This window comes from Sceloporus occidentalis, unplaced genomic scaffold (genome assembly GCF_023333645.1).
Source record: "Sceloporus occidentalis isolate IW3139 unplaced genomic scaffold, rSceOcc1.0.p SCAF_64, whole genome shotgun sequence".
In the NCBI taxonomy this organism is placed as follows: Eukaryota; Metazoa; Chordata; class Lepidosauria; order Squamata; family Phrynosomatidae; genus Sceloporus; species Sceloporus occidentalis.
Window position 1 is genome coordinate 334,416 of NW_028317044.1, and position 18,464 is coordinate 352,879.

The window sequence follows — 18,464 nt, forward strand, 5'->3', positions numbered from 1 at the left end:
TTTTTTGAGCTGCTTTTAAATATTCCTGTTTCTCTCTCTTCCTCCCACTTTCCTCCTTTTGTCCTTGGTTTCCTTTAGCTTTGGCAAACTGAGTTCCAAGAGCAAAAGCCATCTGCATTCAAGGATGAACCTCTCTCTCTCTCTCTCTTTGGGGAAACCAGGGCGCTGCCTGCATTTTATTGGGAGGGAAACATGGAGAAACCCTGCAGAGGAAGACCTTCGCCTCCAGACACAGCGGACGACGGTCTTGGAGAACCCTCTTTCCCAACGCTTCGGCCTCTGAAGCCAGCAAATGAACCAAAGGCGCCTGATGTCTGGAGCGATGGATGGGCAATGGCTCCCCTTCCTCCTCTCATTGCCTCTTCACTTCCTCCTCCTCCGTTTCCTCCGGAGCAGTGGCTGCCAAGTCCAAGGAACCTGCGAGGAAGAAGCCGGAGACGCAAGGCTACTCAGTCGCCGTGTTCCAGTCATTGCCCTGGTCAACTGGATGGGCCTGGGGATGATGGGGGGCACTGTACCCAAACATATCTGCCTCACTTGGGGCAAACCCATTTGGACATTTGACCCCTGAATGTGGGCTAATCTTTCGCTTCCATAATCCAAGTGGTCTCTGGAAGTCTCTGTAGAGAATGCCAACCATCTCCTGTTCCCACCCTCAAAGCCGAAGAACCTAAACATCGCAAGGCCTCCAACTTGGGACCTGGCTGAAGGGAAGTTGGCATTTTGCAACCCACCCCACCGAACCCTCCTTGCCTGCGCTGACCACTGGGCTGAAAAGCTCCGGCTGGACGTCTGCCCGGTGGCCCAAGAGTCCGTGTTCGATGAAGCCCTGGCTGTAATGCAGCGTCTGGCACTTTTTGCAGAAGGTGACCTCGCACTCGGGACACATCTGGCCGGAGGAGGCCTTCTTTCTCTCTAGCTGGCAGCAGACTGGCTCCTGAGGAAGCTTACTCCTGGGAGTAAAAAGGGAGAAGGACCAAAGAGAACCTCTGGCTTGTAGGCTGCATGTGGCCCACCAGTCTCTTCTCACAACCAACTGGGGATAATGGTCCATTTAAGGCTCTTGCGCAGAACTGGGGTTCGGTTTGAGCTGCGCTTTGCCTGGGCATCTATGGCAAGAAACGCGACTCTGCTTTGCGTTCTCTTGCATGAAATTGTGTTGGGTTTTGCCATCCAGGGAAGCTGTCGCTTTGCCTCCCGTGAGGCAGCGATGGCCAAACTCTGGCCTTCCAGGAGTTTTGGACTTCAGCTCCCAGCATTCCAAGGTAGCTGAGGCTTCTGGGAACCAAAGTCCATAACACCAGAGTTTGGACACCGCTGACCTATGGCACGCCCCAAAGCTCTGCATTGATATTGCTGCGTTCATATCCTATGTTCACCTGATAGACTATATCCGTTGTTCCATTGACTCTTACCCAATAGTGACTATTTTGCATGTCCGCATGCGATGATATCCCCATTTTGGGAAGGAAAGGCCTGCTGGCCCTCCTCACCTGTCTCCCAGCCAGGTCAGTCCAGAGAGGAGAGGGAAAGAGAACCAGTTCCAGAGCCAGCCCTCTTGCTTCGGCCCCTGCTCTGCGTTCGAATCCTGGGCAGGACAGGCCAACGCGCCGGAACTGGACTCTTCTCCATGGGCTTCCAGTGCTTTCTCCTCCTCTCGGGTTTCCGGGTGGCATTCCTCCTCCGCTTCCGACTCTTCCTCTTCTTGTCTGCTCTGGGACATCGAGAGCACTTTAACGCCTGTTAAATGAAGGTCCGAGTATCAAGATGCCATTTTAGATTGCGATTCTGGATCTTCCGGAACTAGAAGAAGGCAAGAGGGTGCGACTGGATTAACCCTAAAGTCTGCATTTGGGGAGGGTCCTTTTTGGGACATATATATTTGCATGGGGCAATATGTATAATTTACCCAATTTCTATGTACATAGCCATCCCTTTAAATAAACACCATTCATATATATATATATATATACACACACACACAGTGTTTATTTAAAGGAGTGGCTATGTACATAGAAATTGGGTATCCCCCAAAGAATATGTCCAAGGTGCTGAAATAGATAAAAGCTTTATTATTATTATTATTATTATTATTATTATTATTTTAATATCCCGCTCTTTTCCCAGAACTGGGACTGGGAGCATGTTCACCAAATCGCCTTCTTTGGCCTGTAACCCCCAGCACCTCCCAACTAATTCTGTCCTAGACGGCAGAAGAAGTTCTGGTTTGCAAAAGCACCTCCCAAAGTAGGTTCAGCACTTGCGCAGACGCAACATGCACAACACACAAGGGCAAGGGAGCCCCTCTTCCCCAGGGAGACCCACCTGCTGCTGCTGCTGCCGCCCAGCAAAGGAGGGGCTCCCTGGATGCCAGGGGCTCTGTCCGGCACCAAGGATCCAAAGAGCCCGGGCCATTGTGAGCTCACTAGGATTTCTCCCACAAGAAAGGTTCTGATCTGGCCCTTGGACACCTCTCCCACTGGTCAAGGGTCTGGGGTCCATTATAGGAATGTTCACTTCCAAAGCACATGCTCTATCAGTCACATATCCACATATTCTATCAACTGATCCTTTCCTGTCCTATCCACATATTCTATCAATCCAATATTACATACATTCTATCAATCGCATATACAGATATTCTATCAATCCAATATTCTACCAATTACATATTCTACCAATTGCATATTCACAGTCTATCAATCAAATATTCACATATTCTATCAACCGCATATTCTGTCAATCACATATTCACATAGTCTATCAAGTTGCGGGAAGGAATACAATTTGCAATCAATCTATTGCGATTGCAGATCGCTTTTGCAATATTCCTAGCTCTCTCTCTCTCTCTCTGGCGCCCTCCTGTGGCTGCAACGGCATAGTACAGCCTCTTCAGCCTTTTTCGACTGCTTCTCGCATTTGCGATCTCCTTCCTGTCTCTCTCTCTCTCTCTCTGGCGCCCTCCTGTGGCTAAAAGGGCGCACTTTGGCCCCTTGGCTAGGCTTTGGTGCAAACCCCATTATTCTTTCCTGCCCTACAGCGCCCTCTTTTAGCCACAGGAGGGCGCCCAAGAGAGAGATCGCAAATAGCGTTCTTTCCCGCAACTGCCCCTTTCCGCCACTAGAGGGCGCCCCAGGACAGATACACACAAAACATATACTGTAATTATATATACCGTTATATATGCTTATATACACTCACAAGTCACACTCTCAACCTCAGAGGAGGGCCATGGTAACCCCATACACACACACACACACACACACACACTCACTTATATGAATGATAGGGTTGCCATAAACTTGAAACAACTTGAAGGCACATGACGATGACAACAACAACATAGATAGATAGATAGATAGATAGATAGATAGATATGCATATATATATATAATTATACACATACACGTGTATATATATACACACACACACACACACACACACATAATATTAGACACACAGTTACACACAGTTACACACACACACACATATATTGATAGAATATGTGACTGATACAATATGTGATTGATTGATAGAATATGTGATTGATTGATAGAATAACTGATTGATAGAATATGTGATCGATGGAATATGCAATCAATAGAGTATGTGATAAAATATGTGATTGATGGAATGAATAAGTGGAATCCATCAGCGCAACTGCAGGATTATTGAGATTGAATGGCTGTTTGTTCTTCCGATTGGGAAAGTGGGAGCAGGAGCAAGGAGCCCTTCTCTCTTTGCTTCGCTTTGTTCCAAGGGATGTTTGTCTTTGCAGATGGCAGATATTCACGCTCCGGCGGCGAAGGGCGAGCGCGACATCCGATCCGACCCAGAGAAGAAGGAGAAGGAGAAGGGAGTGTTTTGTAGCAAGTGCCGGTCGCCAAGGAGAAGGAGATGGACTTGGGAGGAGGAAGCACGACACAAACACACCGGCCGAAGGATCCTGCAAGGGGAAAGAGAGGATCCCCTGCTCCCTTGGCCCTATATCTCTTTGCCAGAGGGTCATCTTGACCATTTGCAAGGGTTGCATCATGCTGGGCTAAGTCTCCCCTTGGAAGCACAACGCAAGGGACATAAAAGGACTACATATCCCATGGCAGTGGCCGGAGACCTCCAAAGGTCTGTCAAGTAGCCCAGAGGTGGACAGAGGAGGCCAAAGCGGTCAAGCTTTGGAGACCATCTTGAGAAGATCCCTCCTGGTCAAGGATCCTTGGCGCCGAAGACCCTTGCACAGATCTCAGGCTTTGCATCGATCGATCTATTGAAAAGCCGCAAGACTTTCAATTTGTCAATGCCGAAGTCAAGAATTTTCCAAAACTGGGCGGAACTCGCATCCGTTCCTTAACGCAGGTAACTCTTAAAGCGCTCTTCAATTCGGGAATACAATTTCGGAAGCCGGTTCCAACTTCTGGAGTCAAAGGTCTTTGCAAATCCGTTGGGAAACGGTCTCCAAATATCTCTCCTCAAAGGAAGAAGAGGAGCCTGGGTCTATTTTTCATGACTCCGACAGATGATCAAGAAGCAGGGGATGTAGATATTTGGGGAATATGAAGTATGGTTTTTGCAAACGGTGTTATTTTGCTGCTGGAAATCATGGGCAGCCGCTCTCCAGAAATGGGTTGATAAAGACAAAACCCAAAGTGGAAGGAGGACTTCCAAAGTAGATTTTGAACTCGGACCCCCGGCCAGGATGACGTCCAGGATCCCAGAGGCCCGCATGAGAAGCATCCGTCCGTTCAAGACGGGCGAGCAATACCTCTTTGCCATGAAGGAGGACCTGGCGGAGTGGCTGGAGGACCTCTATGGCCTGGGCATCCATGCCGGGTCCTTCCTGGAGGCCCTGGAGACCGGCATCTGGCTCTGCCATCATGCCAACTGCGTTGCCCAAGTGGCAAAGGACTTTGCCCAGCAGTATCCCAACCTCAGCACCAGGATCCGGGTGCCGAAACGCGGAGTGACCTGCTGCAATGATATGGCACAGCCGGGGACTTTCCAGGCCAGAGACAACGTCTCCAACTTTATCCAATGGTGCCGGAAGGAGATGGATATTAAAGGTATGGACCTTGCAAGCTGATATATATATATATGTGTGTGTGTGTGTGTGTGTATCTAATTAAAAATAATACTAATTGTAAGCCTCTCTGAGAGCCTTTAGGGATCAAAGGCAAGGTATAAACACTGTAAATATATATAGCATCCCAACCTGAGATACTATATGTATAGTATCTACAATATACTACTATATATATTGTGGGGCAAAAACACAGGGAATGGGTTCATTCATTATAGTCAGAACCCTGTGTTGCTCTGGTTTACTAAATAACAAGCTCCTTCCTTCCTTCCTTCCTTCCTTCCTTCCTTCCTTCCTTCCTTTCTATCCTCCTTTTCTCTTTGAGCCTCACAAACACATTTTAATCACATTTTTGCTGGTACTCCATGGCCAACTGATCTTAGTCCAGGGCTGGAGTTGGGAAGCACAAAAGCGTTACCCAGGATTGCCAGCACTGTGTCAGAAAGAAAGGAAAGGAAAGGAAAGGAAAGGAAAGGAAAGGAAAGGAAAGGAAAGAATGGAGGGTAGACTTCGTCGGGAGGCATGGGAAGAGGCCATGCCAGGTTTGGGCTTTCTTCCAAAGAGCTGTCCAAGGAGGCAAACCTATTTTAGGAATGGCTTTTCAGCTCTGAACAAACCTTGCCATGGTTTGCCTACTGGCCTCCATAAGCTGGAAATGATGCCCAACAACAACAACAACTCTCTGTCTGTCTATATAATCTGGGAAGGCCGGATACCAAAGATACCGAATTGCTATTTCTCCAAGGTGCAGAACTTGTTGGCAAATAGGGGCCCACGCCTGAGTCCAAAACCTGGAGTGTCACCTTTTTTGATGGTCAGCAAGTCTTCTTGTCCTTTTTGGTTCTTCTTCCCTTTCCATCCTCTGTTTGTGTTCCAGAAGTCCTGATGTTTGAGACGGAGGACCTGGTCCTGCGGAAGAACGAGAAGAACTTTGTCCTCTGCCTCCTGGAAGTGGCCAGGAGAGCCTCCCGCTTCGGCATGAAGGCCCCCACTTTGGTCCGGATGGAGGAGGAGATCGAGGAGGAGATCCGCCAGGACTTGAACCTGCCGCCGGATGAAACCCCTCTCCCCAAACCCCAGAGGGAGCCCACCCACTTCAGGAACCTGGACCAGATGGTACGAACCGCACCCTTCTACTCCTGATCAATGAGATCCTTTGGTCAGTCGATCGGTAGCATCCTCCCAATTGCCGTTCTGTTTTGCCTCAAGGTCCAGCACCTGGTCAGCCGCTGCACTTGCCCAGTCCAGTTCTCCATGGTCAAAGTGTCCGAAGGGAAATACCGGGTCGGTGACTCCAGCGCCCTCATCTTCGTCCGGGTGAGTCCCTCCGATGGCTCAGAAACGCATCTTTTGCTCAGCAGTCCCTGTCAGTGGACAGTTTTTACACAGTTCTATTTGTGAGCTGCCTTGGGTCTCTTTCCGGGAGAAAGGCAGCATAGAACTGATGATGATGATGATGATGATGATGATGATGATGATGATGACGATGATGATGGGACAGGCCACCCATTGTATGCCTCCTTGTGGTTTCCTCCCTTCTCTTTAGATCCTGCGGAAACATGTCATGGTCCGAGTCGGTGGAGGATGGGATACGCTGGAGCACTATCTGGATAAACACGACCCTTGCCGGTGCACCTCCCTATGTGCGTCCCTTGGCACTTTGGGGGAACCCTAACTCCAAAGACTCATTGATTGATTGATTGATTGATGTGTTACATCCCTATCCCTCCTTTTCTCAATGAGATTGATTTGGCCTGCAACAACCATTGATTTCCAAAGTTGTGTATGGACTTGACTTTGGGTCCCTCCCTATCCAGTTTTATTCAGGGGTGGGCAATATCAGAGCATCTAGGGCAGTGCTTCTCAACCGTTGCTCTTCTAGATTTTTGAGACTTCAACTCCCAGGATTCCTAAACTATCAGCTTGGACTTCTGGGAATCGAAGTCCAAAACATCTGGAGGCCCAAAGGTTGAGGATCACTGCTCTTGGGATCGGTTAGAGGCGATGCCACCCTGGAAAATCAGAACCCAAAGTGGTTAGATGTCCACTTGCAGTTGGAGTGGTCATTCTCATTTTCCAAACTATAGGGTGGCCATGGAGCAGTGCCATCAGGTGGTCCCACAAAAGCTGGGTGGGGGTCCTACATAATCCAGCATCACCCACTTACTCCTATTCTATTTGTTTGCACATTTGTAAGCAAACCATTATGCCAGTCTTTGTGGTGATGCAAGACTCTCCCTTTGCTGCTGTGTCTTCCTCCCATCCTTTCTGCAGCTCACAAGCAGGCCATGAGGATGTCCAGTCCCCAGCGGATGCAGGCTGCACATGTCCAGCACGAGATCATGGCCCGCTTAACGCCCAGAACTGACCATCCCCACAAGCCCCAGCCGGCCTTAATCGTCAGCAGGTCCCAAAGTCCACTGGCCCCGGTGGAGTGGAGGACCTATGTGCCCCATGGAGCCAGACGGAAGGCGCCCACCATGCCATCATCCGACAGCATTGGCGCTGATGGCAGCAAGAAGATGGCAGCCGTGGCCACCTCCCGAGACCAGTCTGAATTCAGGAGGGCGCCTTCCTCCTCAAGGTGAGACTGAAAGACTGAAGGAGTTCCTGGAGACCAGAGTTTGAATCCTTGCTCTGATACGGAAGGGTGACTTTGGGCAAGTCAGTCTCTCTTGGCCTCAGAGACAACCCTCCTCTTCCCAATAAAACCATAGGAGAGGGTCACCATAACTTAGGGTCAATGTGAAGACACATAACAAGAGTGGACTGTTTATAGAGTGTTTCTCCCACTTTAATCTTCTGTGATCTCTTTCAGGGCGAGGGAACGGTCAGCCACTCCGTCAGAACGATGGACAACTGCTGAAGAAAGGCGGCCCGGTTCGGAGCAGGCGATCTCCGCGTGTGGCCAAAGCAATACCTTCCGTGGCTCCATCTCAAATGGAAACACAGGGGAGGACTTGTCTAGCTCTAAATGCCCCATTGGGCCACAAAACAGGCCCAGAGCCGGTAGCCTCCCGACGGCCGCAAGAGAAAAGGACAAGGGTCCAGTGCCACCTGGACAGAGGGCTGGGACACCTCAATTGCTAGGGAGCAGCCGGCCAGAGGGAAATGGTTGTTTGCTGACCTGTCCTTCCAGCCCTGCTAAGCCACTCCAACAGGTCACCATGGCTCTGTCTGGTCAAGAAAGAGTTGGCTGGAGAAAGGACTCTGCAGCACAGCGATCACCATCCCCAGTAAAAAACAACACATGCCAGACTCACAAAATGGGCGCTGGCAAAGTTGGGTGGACCTCCTGTAGGCCACCAACTCCTAGCAAAAGCCCTCGATGGCTTTTTAGGGATGGAGGAGACGCCACGTCCGGAGACCAAGAGCCGAAGGAAGAGGCTACTCCTCCGAAGGAACCAGGGAAAATAGGCCCCACGGAAGCTTGCAGAGGGAGGCTCCCTGGTCACTCAGGGGTTAGCGCTGACCGAATGGATTCGGGGCGGGAAAGAAAGAGTGGTCAGCCTTGCTTGAGGCCGGCTCCAAAGAGTTTTGGGGACACAAAGGAACAGATGATGGCGAAGGAGCGCGTCTACACCCCTCTGCCTCTTAACCGGGCCGAGGAATGCGCTCTGTACCAGAGTCTCGAAGAAGAAATTATGGCCAACGTCAAGGAGCTAGAGGCCGAGTTTGACGACAAGGACATTCCAAGGTTGGGAGGGTTTAGGATGACCAAAGACCCAATTTTGGGACGCAACAGCCCAAGGTTGTCAATGTCCACCTTACCCTTTCCGGAGAGCCACAAACGGGTCTTGGGTTTTGGGGAAGGGGTGCCCCGGAGTGGGGTCTATGTCCCAGAGAGAGAAACACGATGGCGCCCTGAAGAAGCGCGCTATGAAGACGTGATCCGAGAGCTCTCCATGGCACTCCGGCGCGAAGAGACGGAGGCTGTGAGATGTTTGCCTGCATTGGGGAATGGCACCCAAGCGGACAAGAAAGTTCCGGAAAGCAAAGTCCTGCAAGAGGAGAAGAGGGTCACCCCTGAAAACGTGGAACGCTCAACCACAACGACCCACAAAGTATGTGAGGAAGTGAATGGAGACCGCTCTCAGGCGGCCACCAATTCGTCAGAGAGCTTTGCCTCCCCAGAGGAGGAGGAGGAGGAGGCCAAGTTACCTCCGAATAAACCCAAAAGGTCGCTGAAGAAGCCGGAGCGCGTGCCGTCCATTTACAAGCTCAAACTGCGCCCCAAGATCCGGCCGCGAAGGGACAACCGGCCGGAGAAGAGGCCATCCAAGATCCCCAGGCCAGTGTCCTACTGCTGTGGCCCCAAAGCGTCCGGCGCCAAAGGCCGGCCGACGGCCCACGGCCCCAAAGTACCGGGAGTGGGGCAAAACAGTTTGGGGAAAACCAGGGCCAGAGAAGAGGCCTTCCAAGACAAAGTGTCCTACTGCTGTGTCCCTGAGCCAACCGTTGCCTGAAATATGTTATAAAATGCATAAACATGCATACATGTGCCTTGCCTTTTTATTCTTTATATGCTCCACTTGACAAATGGCAATAGCAAGCACATTGGATTCGATCGATTGACTGATTGCGTCATCTCTTTCAGGGCGAGGGACAAATAGGATGCGATCCGGCACAATGGTTTTTGTGTTTGCATTGAGCATATTTTCTGGAAAGCACCAAGCGTGGGATACCAGGTGAGCCCCGGCAATCCTAAGGGAAGGGAGAAAGACCAGGGGCTTGGGTGGGAATCACAGCGGTTTAGAGGATTTGGGTGCCTTCTTAATAAAAAACAACAACCCGTTGCCCCGATTCCAAAATGCAGAAACAGGAAGCCAAGAGCAAAACTAGTCACTCGCTTTATTTGGAATCACCAGAAAATAATTCATCTATGGATCAGTACAAGACCGGCCGGGGTCCTCCAAGCACAACGTCCTTTTAAGAGGTATGAGACAGGGAGGTCTAGCTTTCGGTTTGCAGACCGCAAGGAGTGGCAACTCATTGTACGGAAGTAGTTCTTGGTTTAAAAAGAAAACAATCCCCTCACCTCGCACACAGAAAGCTAGTATCTCAGTGGATGAAGCCCCTTATGAGCTAGTTTTCTAGGTGCAGGGAGTCGTCATGTGTGTATGGAGAAACTCTCTCCCTTGGCATCTAACATGGCGAAGGAGAGCTTCCTGAAGGAGAAAGAGGTCCTCTCTATGCCGATCTTCCTTTGAGAGTTTCCTCCTTCGGTTTGGGCTCCAAGGGTGGGCTGCAAAGTTTGCGTAGAGAGGAGCCTAGAAGTTTCGGGGCTTGAGAAAGCTACCTTGTTTTTGGAGTACAACTCATTGGGAGCAATGCACAAAAGTGAGCCTAGCGGTGCTGCCGAACTGGGAAGGCAGAATCCATAACAAAGGGGCCTTAGGCCCAGACCCTGTTCACCTCTTGCATAGGGAGCTGCGTTGGAGAGATAGGATCCCACTGCTGCACAATTAACTGTGAAGCCAGTGGTATGGATCTGCACTTTCTCGTCATGCGCTGACCACCAACCCATGGTAGCTTTGAGGTGGCACCCCTAGGCTTACACAACAGCTAGTGCCCCAAGGACAAAACCTTGCACAACACCTGAGAAACTCCTAAGAGAGCGCCAACCCCAGAGCAGTGGCTGCCACTGTTCCCCAGGTCATTGGGGTGGTGAATCCACTCCAGGCTCTAATCCAATGGCACATGTGCACACAGCTGGCACATATGGTGCAACTAAATAGAGAATGGATGTGCACATGCATGGAGATTTTCTCCCAACCAGGCGCATCATGCCTCTCCCACACTTCTGGGGTCTGCTTCCCATGCCTCCTTTTCTCCTTTCCACCTTCTTCTCCCCAAATGCCCCACTGATCCAGGCCAGTCCATAGCATGCAAAAGGCCCATTAAGGACAGACCCTTGACTTTGCCACCGACTCTGGACAAAAAAAACAGGCCCCAGGTCAGTGGGGCAAAGAACCCATCATCCTTGGGCTCTTTGGGAGGAGATTTCCAAGGGGCTGAACCCTGTTCCCCTTCAAAAGTATAGCTTCAAGACCCTTGGCAATCTCCCTTCAATTTCAGTCTAAAGCATGGCTCCTGCAATTGCATTAAGATGAGCTGAGCGGTGCCTGGTTTTGGAGACCCAATTGCCCCAAATGGGATTGGTATGAAATTTGGGGGACTTGGTAAGGCTGTTTTTTAATACCTAGAAGGCTATAATCTGAGGCTGGTGGACCACTCTGGCACCACTTTCCATGCACAAAAGCCAGTTGGACCAGCAACCAAATCTTTCTTAAGCACAAGCAATGGGGCACCGCATCCGCCCCACATAAGACTGGCATCAGGGTTGCAGGAAGCAGGCTATGGGGCTCATGGCTTTTCCCCAACAACACAACACTTGCCACCTCCTTTGCCTTATAATAGGGGTCAACCATGTTGCAAACAACGCTGAGCAAGCGATGATCAACAAAACACCTTTCCCCCCTTTGACCAGGATTCCCCTCCTATATGCCAAGAGGACTCCTTTTCACTCCGAATTGCGCTGGCTACGTTCCTGCTACTATTCGCCAACACACTTGGCAGATCGTCAAACCAGACCCACGACTGGACAAGATCCCCATTGGAGAGCTCCTGGCAGCGACGGTGTTCTTGCAATTTGGGATCCGAACCAAGTTGTGTGTGTAGATGTGTGTGTTAGGATGCATTTCTTACATTTCATCCACCCCTCTCAAGCGGAAGCAGCAACCAACAAAGCAAAACAAAATGGCAGACTCCGTGGGGCCACTTTCTCCGAAAACCGGACACGCCTCTTGCGTTCTCCTGACCACACCCCCTTCCAAACCAAACGGCTCTCATTCACTACGGTGTGGGGGTTCGGGCGGGGGGCTGTGGGTGGAGGAAAGACCCCCTCAGAGACGCAGAGGGGTCAACAACGGAGGAGGAGGAGGGGGTCGTTGTTGTTGTTGTCACTGCTGCGGTCCGTAAAGTCTCTCACATAATGGTGCACCGGTTCCTCCGCAGGGCACCCTGGAAGCGGATGGCGGTGTGGACGTGTTTGCACCGGGCGCAGCCCACGCTCTTGAGGAGTTCGCTGAAGAGCAAGAGGATGTGCCAGTTGTACTTGGCGGAGCACTCGATGTAGCCGCACTTCCAGGTCTTCTTCACCAGGTTGGAGACATTCCACCGAGGGATGACCCGGCTCTTCTGCAGGTCCCGCTTGTTCCCCACGATGATGATCGGGGTGTCTGAGGTGCCGATGACCCTGGCGGTCAAGACAGAGAAAAGGGTGGGTCCAGTGAATAATGGGCAAGGATGCCTCGGAGATGTGGGTCCCGTGTCGATGGGGCAGCGAATGCACCCCAGTGGAGCTCTCCAAGACATTGGGTTCGGCACCTTGGATAAAATGCTGGAGTGGATTCACTGCCTCACTGACCTGGGAGCCATCAGCTGGAAGAGAAGAAGCAGGGAATAATGGAGACACCACTTGCTTGAAACATCTGGGGCTTAAATGCTCTACCTCTCTTCAAATAATCCCTGCCTTCATGCCATCTGAACTGAGAATAACCACAACATCTTGACCAAATGCAGGGGCTATGACTGACATCATCAATTCCTTCCTTCCTTCCTTCCTTCCTTCCTTCCTTCCTTCCTTCCTTCCGTATGATTTTTTAACACCTTTGCCTGACAAAGAAGCCAGTGGAGCTTTGAAGCTTGCAGCATGTATAATGTGCATTTTGGTTGGCCAAATAAAGGGAGCATTGTTTGGTGGATTTTGGATACCATTCATTTATGTTTTGTCTATGCTTTAGACACATAGTCTGGTAGTTGCTCTATATAATATTTTAAAATAATTGAGGGGGGGGAATGAGACACAAGTTTGTGTACCTTGAACCATGAAACGCTCAGGTGACACTATCTCAGCCCTTACCTGAAAAAAGTGGAAAAGTTTTGGAGCATTTCAGATTTCGGAGACGCAACCTGTATGTTCCTTTTTCGAAACCAGGAGAGGACTTTTTTTTTTAAATTATTTTGCCATTTTTGTAAGAGGTTTTAGGAGTTCTGGAGATGCACAAAAATGGCCCCTGGGGCAACGCATGCGCCACGTTTCCTCCACCAAGAGCATGCGCCATAATCTGTACCTTGTCTCCAGGATCTGCTGCCTAATGGTTTTGACATACTCGAAGCTGTCAAAACAACAGATGTCATAAACCAAGATGTAGGCATGAACGCTCCGGAGGCCTCTGCAGCAAACGTCTGCCCACTCCTGCAAGACAGAAAGACAGACAGACTGACATGGAGGCAGGGGTCAGGATGGATGCCATGACCCTCCTCCGGACCCTTCTCTGTCCCTTTGACCCCCAATTCCCTCCAAGGAAAGAGACCTGAAAGTGCAAAGTGGCAATCATTTCCAAAATCCCCCCCCGCAGAAGACTCTCCTGGGACCCTCACTGCCCTCCTTACTCTCAGTCAATCTACTTGATATCCACTTGTGTTATCACAAGTAAGCAGACCCCCGTGGCCTAGACCCGGGTGGTCCAGGACCCCTGGCATTAGGGGCCTGGGTGACCTATGGGTTTAAATGCCCCGATGGTCCATGGCTGTAAGGGGACCCTATATCTGTAAAGTTATTAAAGGCACCCCAAAGGTGTATGGGTCCTGGGGGGTCCAAGGGACCATGGGGCTGTCCAGGGGTCCAAAGACCCAGGGGGTTAGGGGCCCAAAGTTGAAGGGTTGAAGGATGCTGAGGGGTCTCCATGGGGTGGAGAGCTCAGGGGATTGGGGTCCATGGACTTATGGACAGGGTAGCACCACTACGGTTCTGCTTCAACCACTCTGCCCTTCCACACTCTTCCGAAACTCACTCCGGTTCTCTCTCTGGCCCCAATTGTCCACAACCATCTCCCTGATCCTGGGTCACTCCAGCCCCATTTTAAGCCCAGGAGAGGCCTCCGCTTTTGGGCGAAGTGGACCTACCTGGAGGGTGTTCACGGGGAAGGCGGTGATGGGGGGAAAGTCCATGATCTGCAGGTCGTGGACGTGGCCGTTCATGACCACGGCGGGCAGGAAGACCCTCCTGGCCTTGGTGGGCACACAGACCTCGCTGAACTCGTTGTAGAGGAACTGCCGGACGATGGCCGTCTTCCCGACCCCTTGAGCACCCAGGACGGCCACCTTGAACGTTGTCACCATGCCTTCCGGGCCCGGCCCTCGTGCCCCTCCTGGCGCTCGGCTCTCCGGCTTCTTCCTCCTCTTCCTCTTCCTCCTCCTCTTCCTCCTCCTCTTCTTCTTCTTCCTCCTCGGCCCGGTCCGCTGCCTTTCCGCTGCCAAGAAGGCCCCCGGGCTGCATATTCCGGCAGCGGTGGGCTCAGCCAGAGTCTGGAACCATCGCCTGGCAAGGGAGGCCGGTCACTGCAAGAGCAAGCGGACAGGGGTCAGTAAGGGAGGCCACAGAAAGGATGGAGAATGCACCTTAGCCGTTGCTTGGGGAAGTGACCTTTGGGGAGTGCCATTCCCAGAATCCCCCCTCACTGCAAGACCAAGCGGACAGGGGTCAGGAAGGGTGACCGGCCAGGGCCAAGGGATGGACAGTGCACTTTAGCCATTGCTTTAGAAAGTGACCCTTGGGGGAGTGCAATTCCAAGAATCCCCCATCAATGGAAGACCAAGTCAGCCAGGACCAAGGGATGGAGAGTGGACTTTAGCCATTGCTCCAGAAAGTGACCTTTGGGGGACTGCAGTTCCCAGAATCTCCCATCCAGGTTGTTTCCATCTTGTCTCCACTAGTGTCCAAAACACAGAAGTCTACCTGATCTATACACACATATATCTTGGAATATATATATATATATATACACACACACACCTTGGATATATTCAGATATATACGTATTACTCCTGTACATGGATGTCCCCCTTTCAATAACAACAAGAGTCCAGCCAAAAAAAAGGACAGAAGATTCATGTAATGCAATGGTCAGCAGGAGGTATACTGCCACTGATCAAGGAGGCTCTCCATTTTCGCCTTCATAACCAAGGCCTGGATGTTATCCATCATTAGCTGTGGATAGACCCAGAGACCTGGGATGTTGCTTTTTAAAAAAGCCTGGAACGGAGTCTCTGCCCCACTGACAAGGGATCCTCCAGCGACCCCTGCTCCTTTCCCATGAACAAATTCCAGCAAGACAAATGGAGACATCCGACGCGGGTCAGCTGACTGCAAGGAGCCGCATGTGCGCAGCCGTCATGCGCAGACTGTCAACACTCCTCCAGCCGACCCTCGCACTCACAGCCTCCCGAAGTTGGATGCTGCAGGAGAGCTGGGTTTGGGATTAAAGGCATGTGGAGCCCCTAAACTGTGGCATGTTGCAAAAAATCCCAGGCCCTAAAATGGAGCATTGAAGGCCACATGCTTCCCTGGAGCATTCAATGTGTTAGCAAAAGGACGCACCATTCTAAGCAAAAGGGCAATTGAAATCCAAAATCTTAAGCTCCATGTGCAGCTGCCAGCGCTGTTTTGACGGCTGACGAATGCCTCGCTTAATGGCATTTCGACAGAACTCGCCGCTATCCCTGCACACATTTCCAAGTGCAATATGACAAATCGTGTCGCAGCCATTTAGTGTGTATTTCTTCTTCCTTTCGTTCTTAACCCCTTATGTCCAATCTGAAAGCCTGGTTATTAAAATTATACTGCATTCTTTTGTATTCTTTCTCCCTTCCTCTGCGGCCTTAATGCTGCCGTTTACTTTGTGCATAAAGCCCTCCGTTGCATGAAAAGGGTTTGCTTCAAAATGTGCATTCCCAGTTGGACGAGATCAAAAGGGCCATTAAACCCATTCCACTGTAAACACAATCTGACTTTGACAGCTAAGCAAGGTTGGACCTGGTTGGGCCTTGGATGGGAGATCCCCAGGAAGGAGGACACCAGGAGAGGATCCTGCCCCAAAACCTGGAGAGACCAGAGTCCAAATAGTGGCCCACATGGACCACCAATGGTCCAACTGGTCAGGGTTGGGACCATCAGCATCTCTTGGTAGCATTGGGAATAAACCCTGCAGCCCTCGGCTACTGGTCAGCGCTGGTAATACTGACCAATGGTCAAACTCACCTTAAGTCCGTCAAGCTGCCCAAAAGACGATGCCAACTACTGATCAACAAGCCCATAAGGCCATAACTCCTTACGTCCCTAAATCCATCAAGCTACCCAAAAGACGATACCAACTACCCACATTTTAAACAATCCACCTTTCACTAAGACACACAACAGAGGTGAAATGCATCATCGAAATGTGTGCCCATAGCCAACCGCTCGAGTCAGTGAGCCAAGCTGCATCCAACTGTGGAGCTTTTGGTAGCCGCCAGTCTTAAGACAGATCTGCCCACCTAACTATCCATAATTTAAACATAAATCATAATATGCTGGGACACCCCTCGACGACACCCCTTTCCTAAGCTGAGAGGGGCACCTGCAGTGAGCGCATGTGTTCCCGTTCTCCAATAGCGTGCACACCTGCGCTCGACAAAAAGGAAGACGCACATGCACAAGTATGCAAAAACGGTCCTTTGGGGTGGGCACCAGGTGCCACGTGCGTCGAGGGGAGCAGCACAAACAGTGGTGGCCCGGGGGAAAGCAGTGGCACCATGCGCTGGTGCGGTCGCTCCAATGTATGGGAGAACTCCCTTGCCCAAAATTGCCCCTTTGGGAACTTGTTGGGGGTCAAACTATTCTCTGGTCCTTTCTCAAGGGAACTGACCAGCCTCCCTCCACCTGGATCCATGCAAAGGCTGAGATGTGAGCATCCTTTGGGTACCATCCCTTTTCTTGCGCTGTGATAGGGGTCACCCACTTCCTCCATCTCTTTCCATTTCAGAAACTGCCTGAAGTCCCAATTGCCCTTGCTGGCTCTATGAAAGAGACATCCATGACAAAAACACACACACCAAACCATTGCTTCACCAGTGATCCCCCAAACCTCATCCTGGTCTGGGTTTGGCTTTGTATTTCCAGCTCCAGGCCAGGTAGGCCCCAGAAACTCTGCCGCCAGAGGTCAGGGTGCAGACTTGACCCCAAACCAATGCTTTTCCATATAGAGATGGTGACAGGTCTCTGTTGGGTAGCAGCAATGGGAGACAGTTCTGTAGGACAGTAGGCCTTGTGGTACCCAAAGGATGCTCACATCTCCACCTTTGCCCCCATGGCTCTGTGCCCCACACCAAAAAGGTGTCCAGTGTCTCCTTCCCAGGCATGACCCTTCCCAAGTTGCACTTCACCTCCCCTTTGCAGTGAGCGCATCACTCCATCCATGCATCTCTCCCTGCAACCAAAAGGGTCCTGGGTGCAAAGGTTTCGTTATTGCCCCCCATCCTTCTCTCCAATAACAACACCACCTCCCTGGTTGCACCCCTGCCCATGTTTACCTTGCGGTGCTGGATGCGCCAAGGGGACCACCGTCTTGCCGAAGCGAAGAAGGAGAAGGCGAAGACCCCGAAGCCTGGCAAGGGTGGCCTGGGCCAGCTGGCTGCAGAGGAAGGGGGATCTTCCATTCATTCACCCCAATCTTGGAAGGCTGGCTTTCCTTTCCTTCTCTTTTCTTGGAGGGTGCAGAGGATGTGCAGCAATGAAGGCAGATGGATGGGATGAGGCTGGGATCAGATGGAAGGAGAGCACCTTTGCAAGGGGCGAAAAAGAACAAGGTGCTTCGATCAAGAAGGGTTTTCCAAATCTATTATCGGTGCTAAGTGTTATTTGATTTTGGGGAATGGGTTTATGCAAGGCCTCTGTCTCAGCCTGCGTTTCCCTGGTCTCCCTGTTTGCAATGCAGAGAAAGAAGTACGCTGGAGCAGAAAGAGAGAGAAAAGGGGGGTGTTACGTGTGAATTATGGGGATGATGGGGAAGAAGGAGGGAGGAAGCACATCTCCTGCTGCTGCCATGGATTGCAGGGAAAACTACAGGGTCACAAAGCCTGACGTGTTCCCGCCATCCCTTCTTCTTTCTTTCTTTCTCAAGAGGGAAAGGATGCTCAGGGTGCAATCCTTGCAATTCAGCAACTGCAGAGATTATGCGCCTTTGGGTACCACTTTCCTTGCCATGAGTCGGTGCTCTCTAAACCTGGGACCTCTAGTCCTGAGAGATATTTGGCCGCCTCTGTGCCACAGCAAACTACACATCTTGGGAAATAAAGGGATGGCAGGAACACATCAAGAGAACCAGACTTGCAAGATCTGCGGCAGCCTTTGGACGGCAATGCAAAGAGGCCTCCTTTTCTTAATGCAACCATGGATTAAAACAGGGCCATGGGAAGCCTTTGGAGCTTCAAAGGTCCTGGACTACAGGTCCCACAATCCCCTTAGCATTGGAGGGAGGTGGTCAAGGTTCCCCAGGCATCTATCAAC

General features: G+C 51.0%; 3 protein-coding genes across 4 annotated transcripts; 1 reads left to right on the plus strand and 2 right to left on the minus strand.

Annotated features, from left to right (window-relative positions):
- Nucleotides 1-352: 352 nt before the first annotated feature.
- Nucleotides 353-1,723, minus strand: LOC149287021 (uncharacterized protein C17orf50 homolog). Its single transcript, XM_089493510.1, has 3 exons — nucleotides 1,494-1,723; nucleotides 754-953; nucleotides 353-417 (listed from the first exon to the last, which is right to left on the minus strand). Exons 1-3 carry the CDS (start codon nucleotides 1,721-1,723, stop codon nucleotides 353-355), a joined length of 495 nt encoding a protein of 164 aa, XP_089349636.1.
- On the plus strand, nucleotides 1,074-9,568 carry LOC149287022 (GAS2-like protein 2A). Of its 2 annotated transcripts, XM_089493498.1 has the most exons (7): nucleotides 1,074-1,821; nucleotides 3,779-5,057; nucleotides 5,952-6,190; nucleotides 6,284-6,391; nucleotides 6,621-6,717; nucleotides 7,349-7,658; nucleotides 7,893-9,568. In XM_089493498.1, the coding sequence occupies exons 2-7, from the start codon at nucleotides 4,694-4,696 to the stop codon at nucleotides 9,538-9,540; spliced, it is 2,766 nt and encodes a 921-aa protein (XP_089349624.1). In that variant the 5' UTR covers nucleotides 1,074-1,821; nucleotides 3,779-4,693; the 3' UTR covers nucleotides 9,541-9,568. The 2 variants fall into 2 exon arrangements, with proteins under 2 accessions (XP_089349624.1, XP_089349625.1); XM_089493499.1 differs by lacking the exon at nucleotides 1,074-1,821 and having other exon boundaries at nucleotides 3,677-5,057.
- Nucleotides 9,569-9,900: 332 nt separating this feature from the next.
- Nucleotides 9,901-17,987, minus strand: LOC149287023 (ras-like protein family member 10B). The gene is made up of 4 exons (XM_089493502.1): nucleotides 17,489-17,987; nucleotides 14,045-14,479; nucleotides 13,210-13,334; nucleotides 9,901-12,332 (listed from the first exon to the last, which is right to left on the minus strand). The coding sequence occupies exons 2-4, from the start codon at nucleotides 14,258-14,260 to the stop codon at nucleotides 12,062-12,064; spliced, it is 612 nt and encodes a 203-aa protein (XP_089349628.1). The 5' UTR covers nucleotides 14,261-14,479; nucleotides 17,489-17,987; the 3' UTR covers nucleotides 9,901-12,061.
- Between the last annotated feature and the right edge of the window lie 477 nt (nucleotides 17,988-18,464).

Bases quoted from the DNA above. Each gene is read 5' to 3' on its own strand.
- LOC149287023 (XM_089493502.1), bottom strand. From the start codon at position 14,260: ATGGTGACAACGTTCAAGGTGGCCGTCCTGGGTGCTCAAGGGGTCGGG. The intron at 13,335-14,044 runs GTAGGTCCACTT...TCTGTCTTGCAG, and splicing joins TCCCCGTGAACACCCTCCAG to GAGTGGGCAGACGTTTGCTG. The intron at 12,333-13,209 runs GTACAGATTATG...CTTGACCGCCAG, and splicing joins CAGCAGATCCTGGAGACAAG to GGTCATCGGCACCTCAGACA.
- LOC149287022 (XM_089493498.1), top strand. From the start codon at position 4,694: ATGACGTCCAGGATCCCAGAGGCCCGCATGAGAAGCATCCGTCCGTTC. The intron at 5,058-5,951 runs GTATGGACCTTG...TTTGTGTTCCAG, and splicing joins GAAGGAGATGGATATTAAAG to AAGTCCTGATGTTTGAGACG. The intron at 6,718-7,348 runs GTGCGTCCCTTG...TCCTTTCTGCAG, and splicing joins TTGCCGGTGCACCTCCCTAT to CTCACAAGCAGGCCATGAGG.
- LOC149287021 (XM_089493510.1), bottom strand. From the start codon at position 1,723: ATGTCCCAGAGCAGACAAGAAGAGGAAGAGTCGGAAGCGGAGGAGGAA. The intron at 954-1,493 runs GTGAGGAGGGCC...TTTTACTCCCAG, and splicing joins CTGACCTGGCTGGGAGACAG to GAGTAAGCTTCCTCAGGAGC. The intron at 418-753 runs GCAAGGAGGGTT...TCTTCCTCGCAG, and splicing joins CAGCCCAGTGGTCAGCGCAG to GTTCCTTGGACTTGGCAGCC.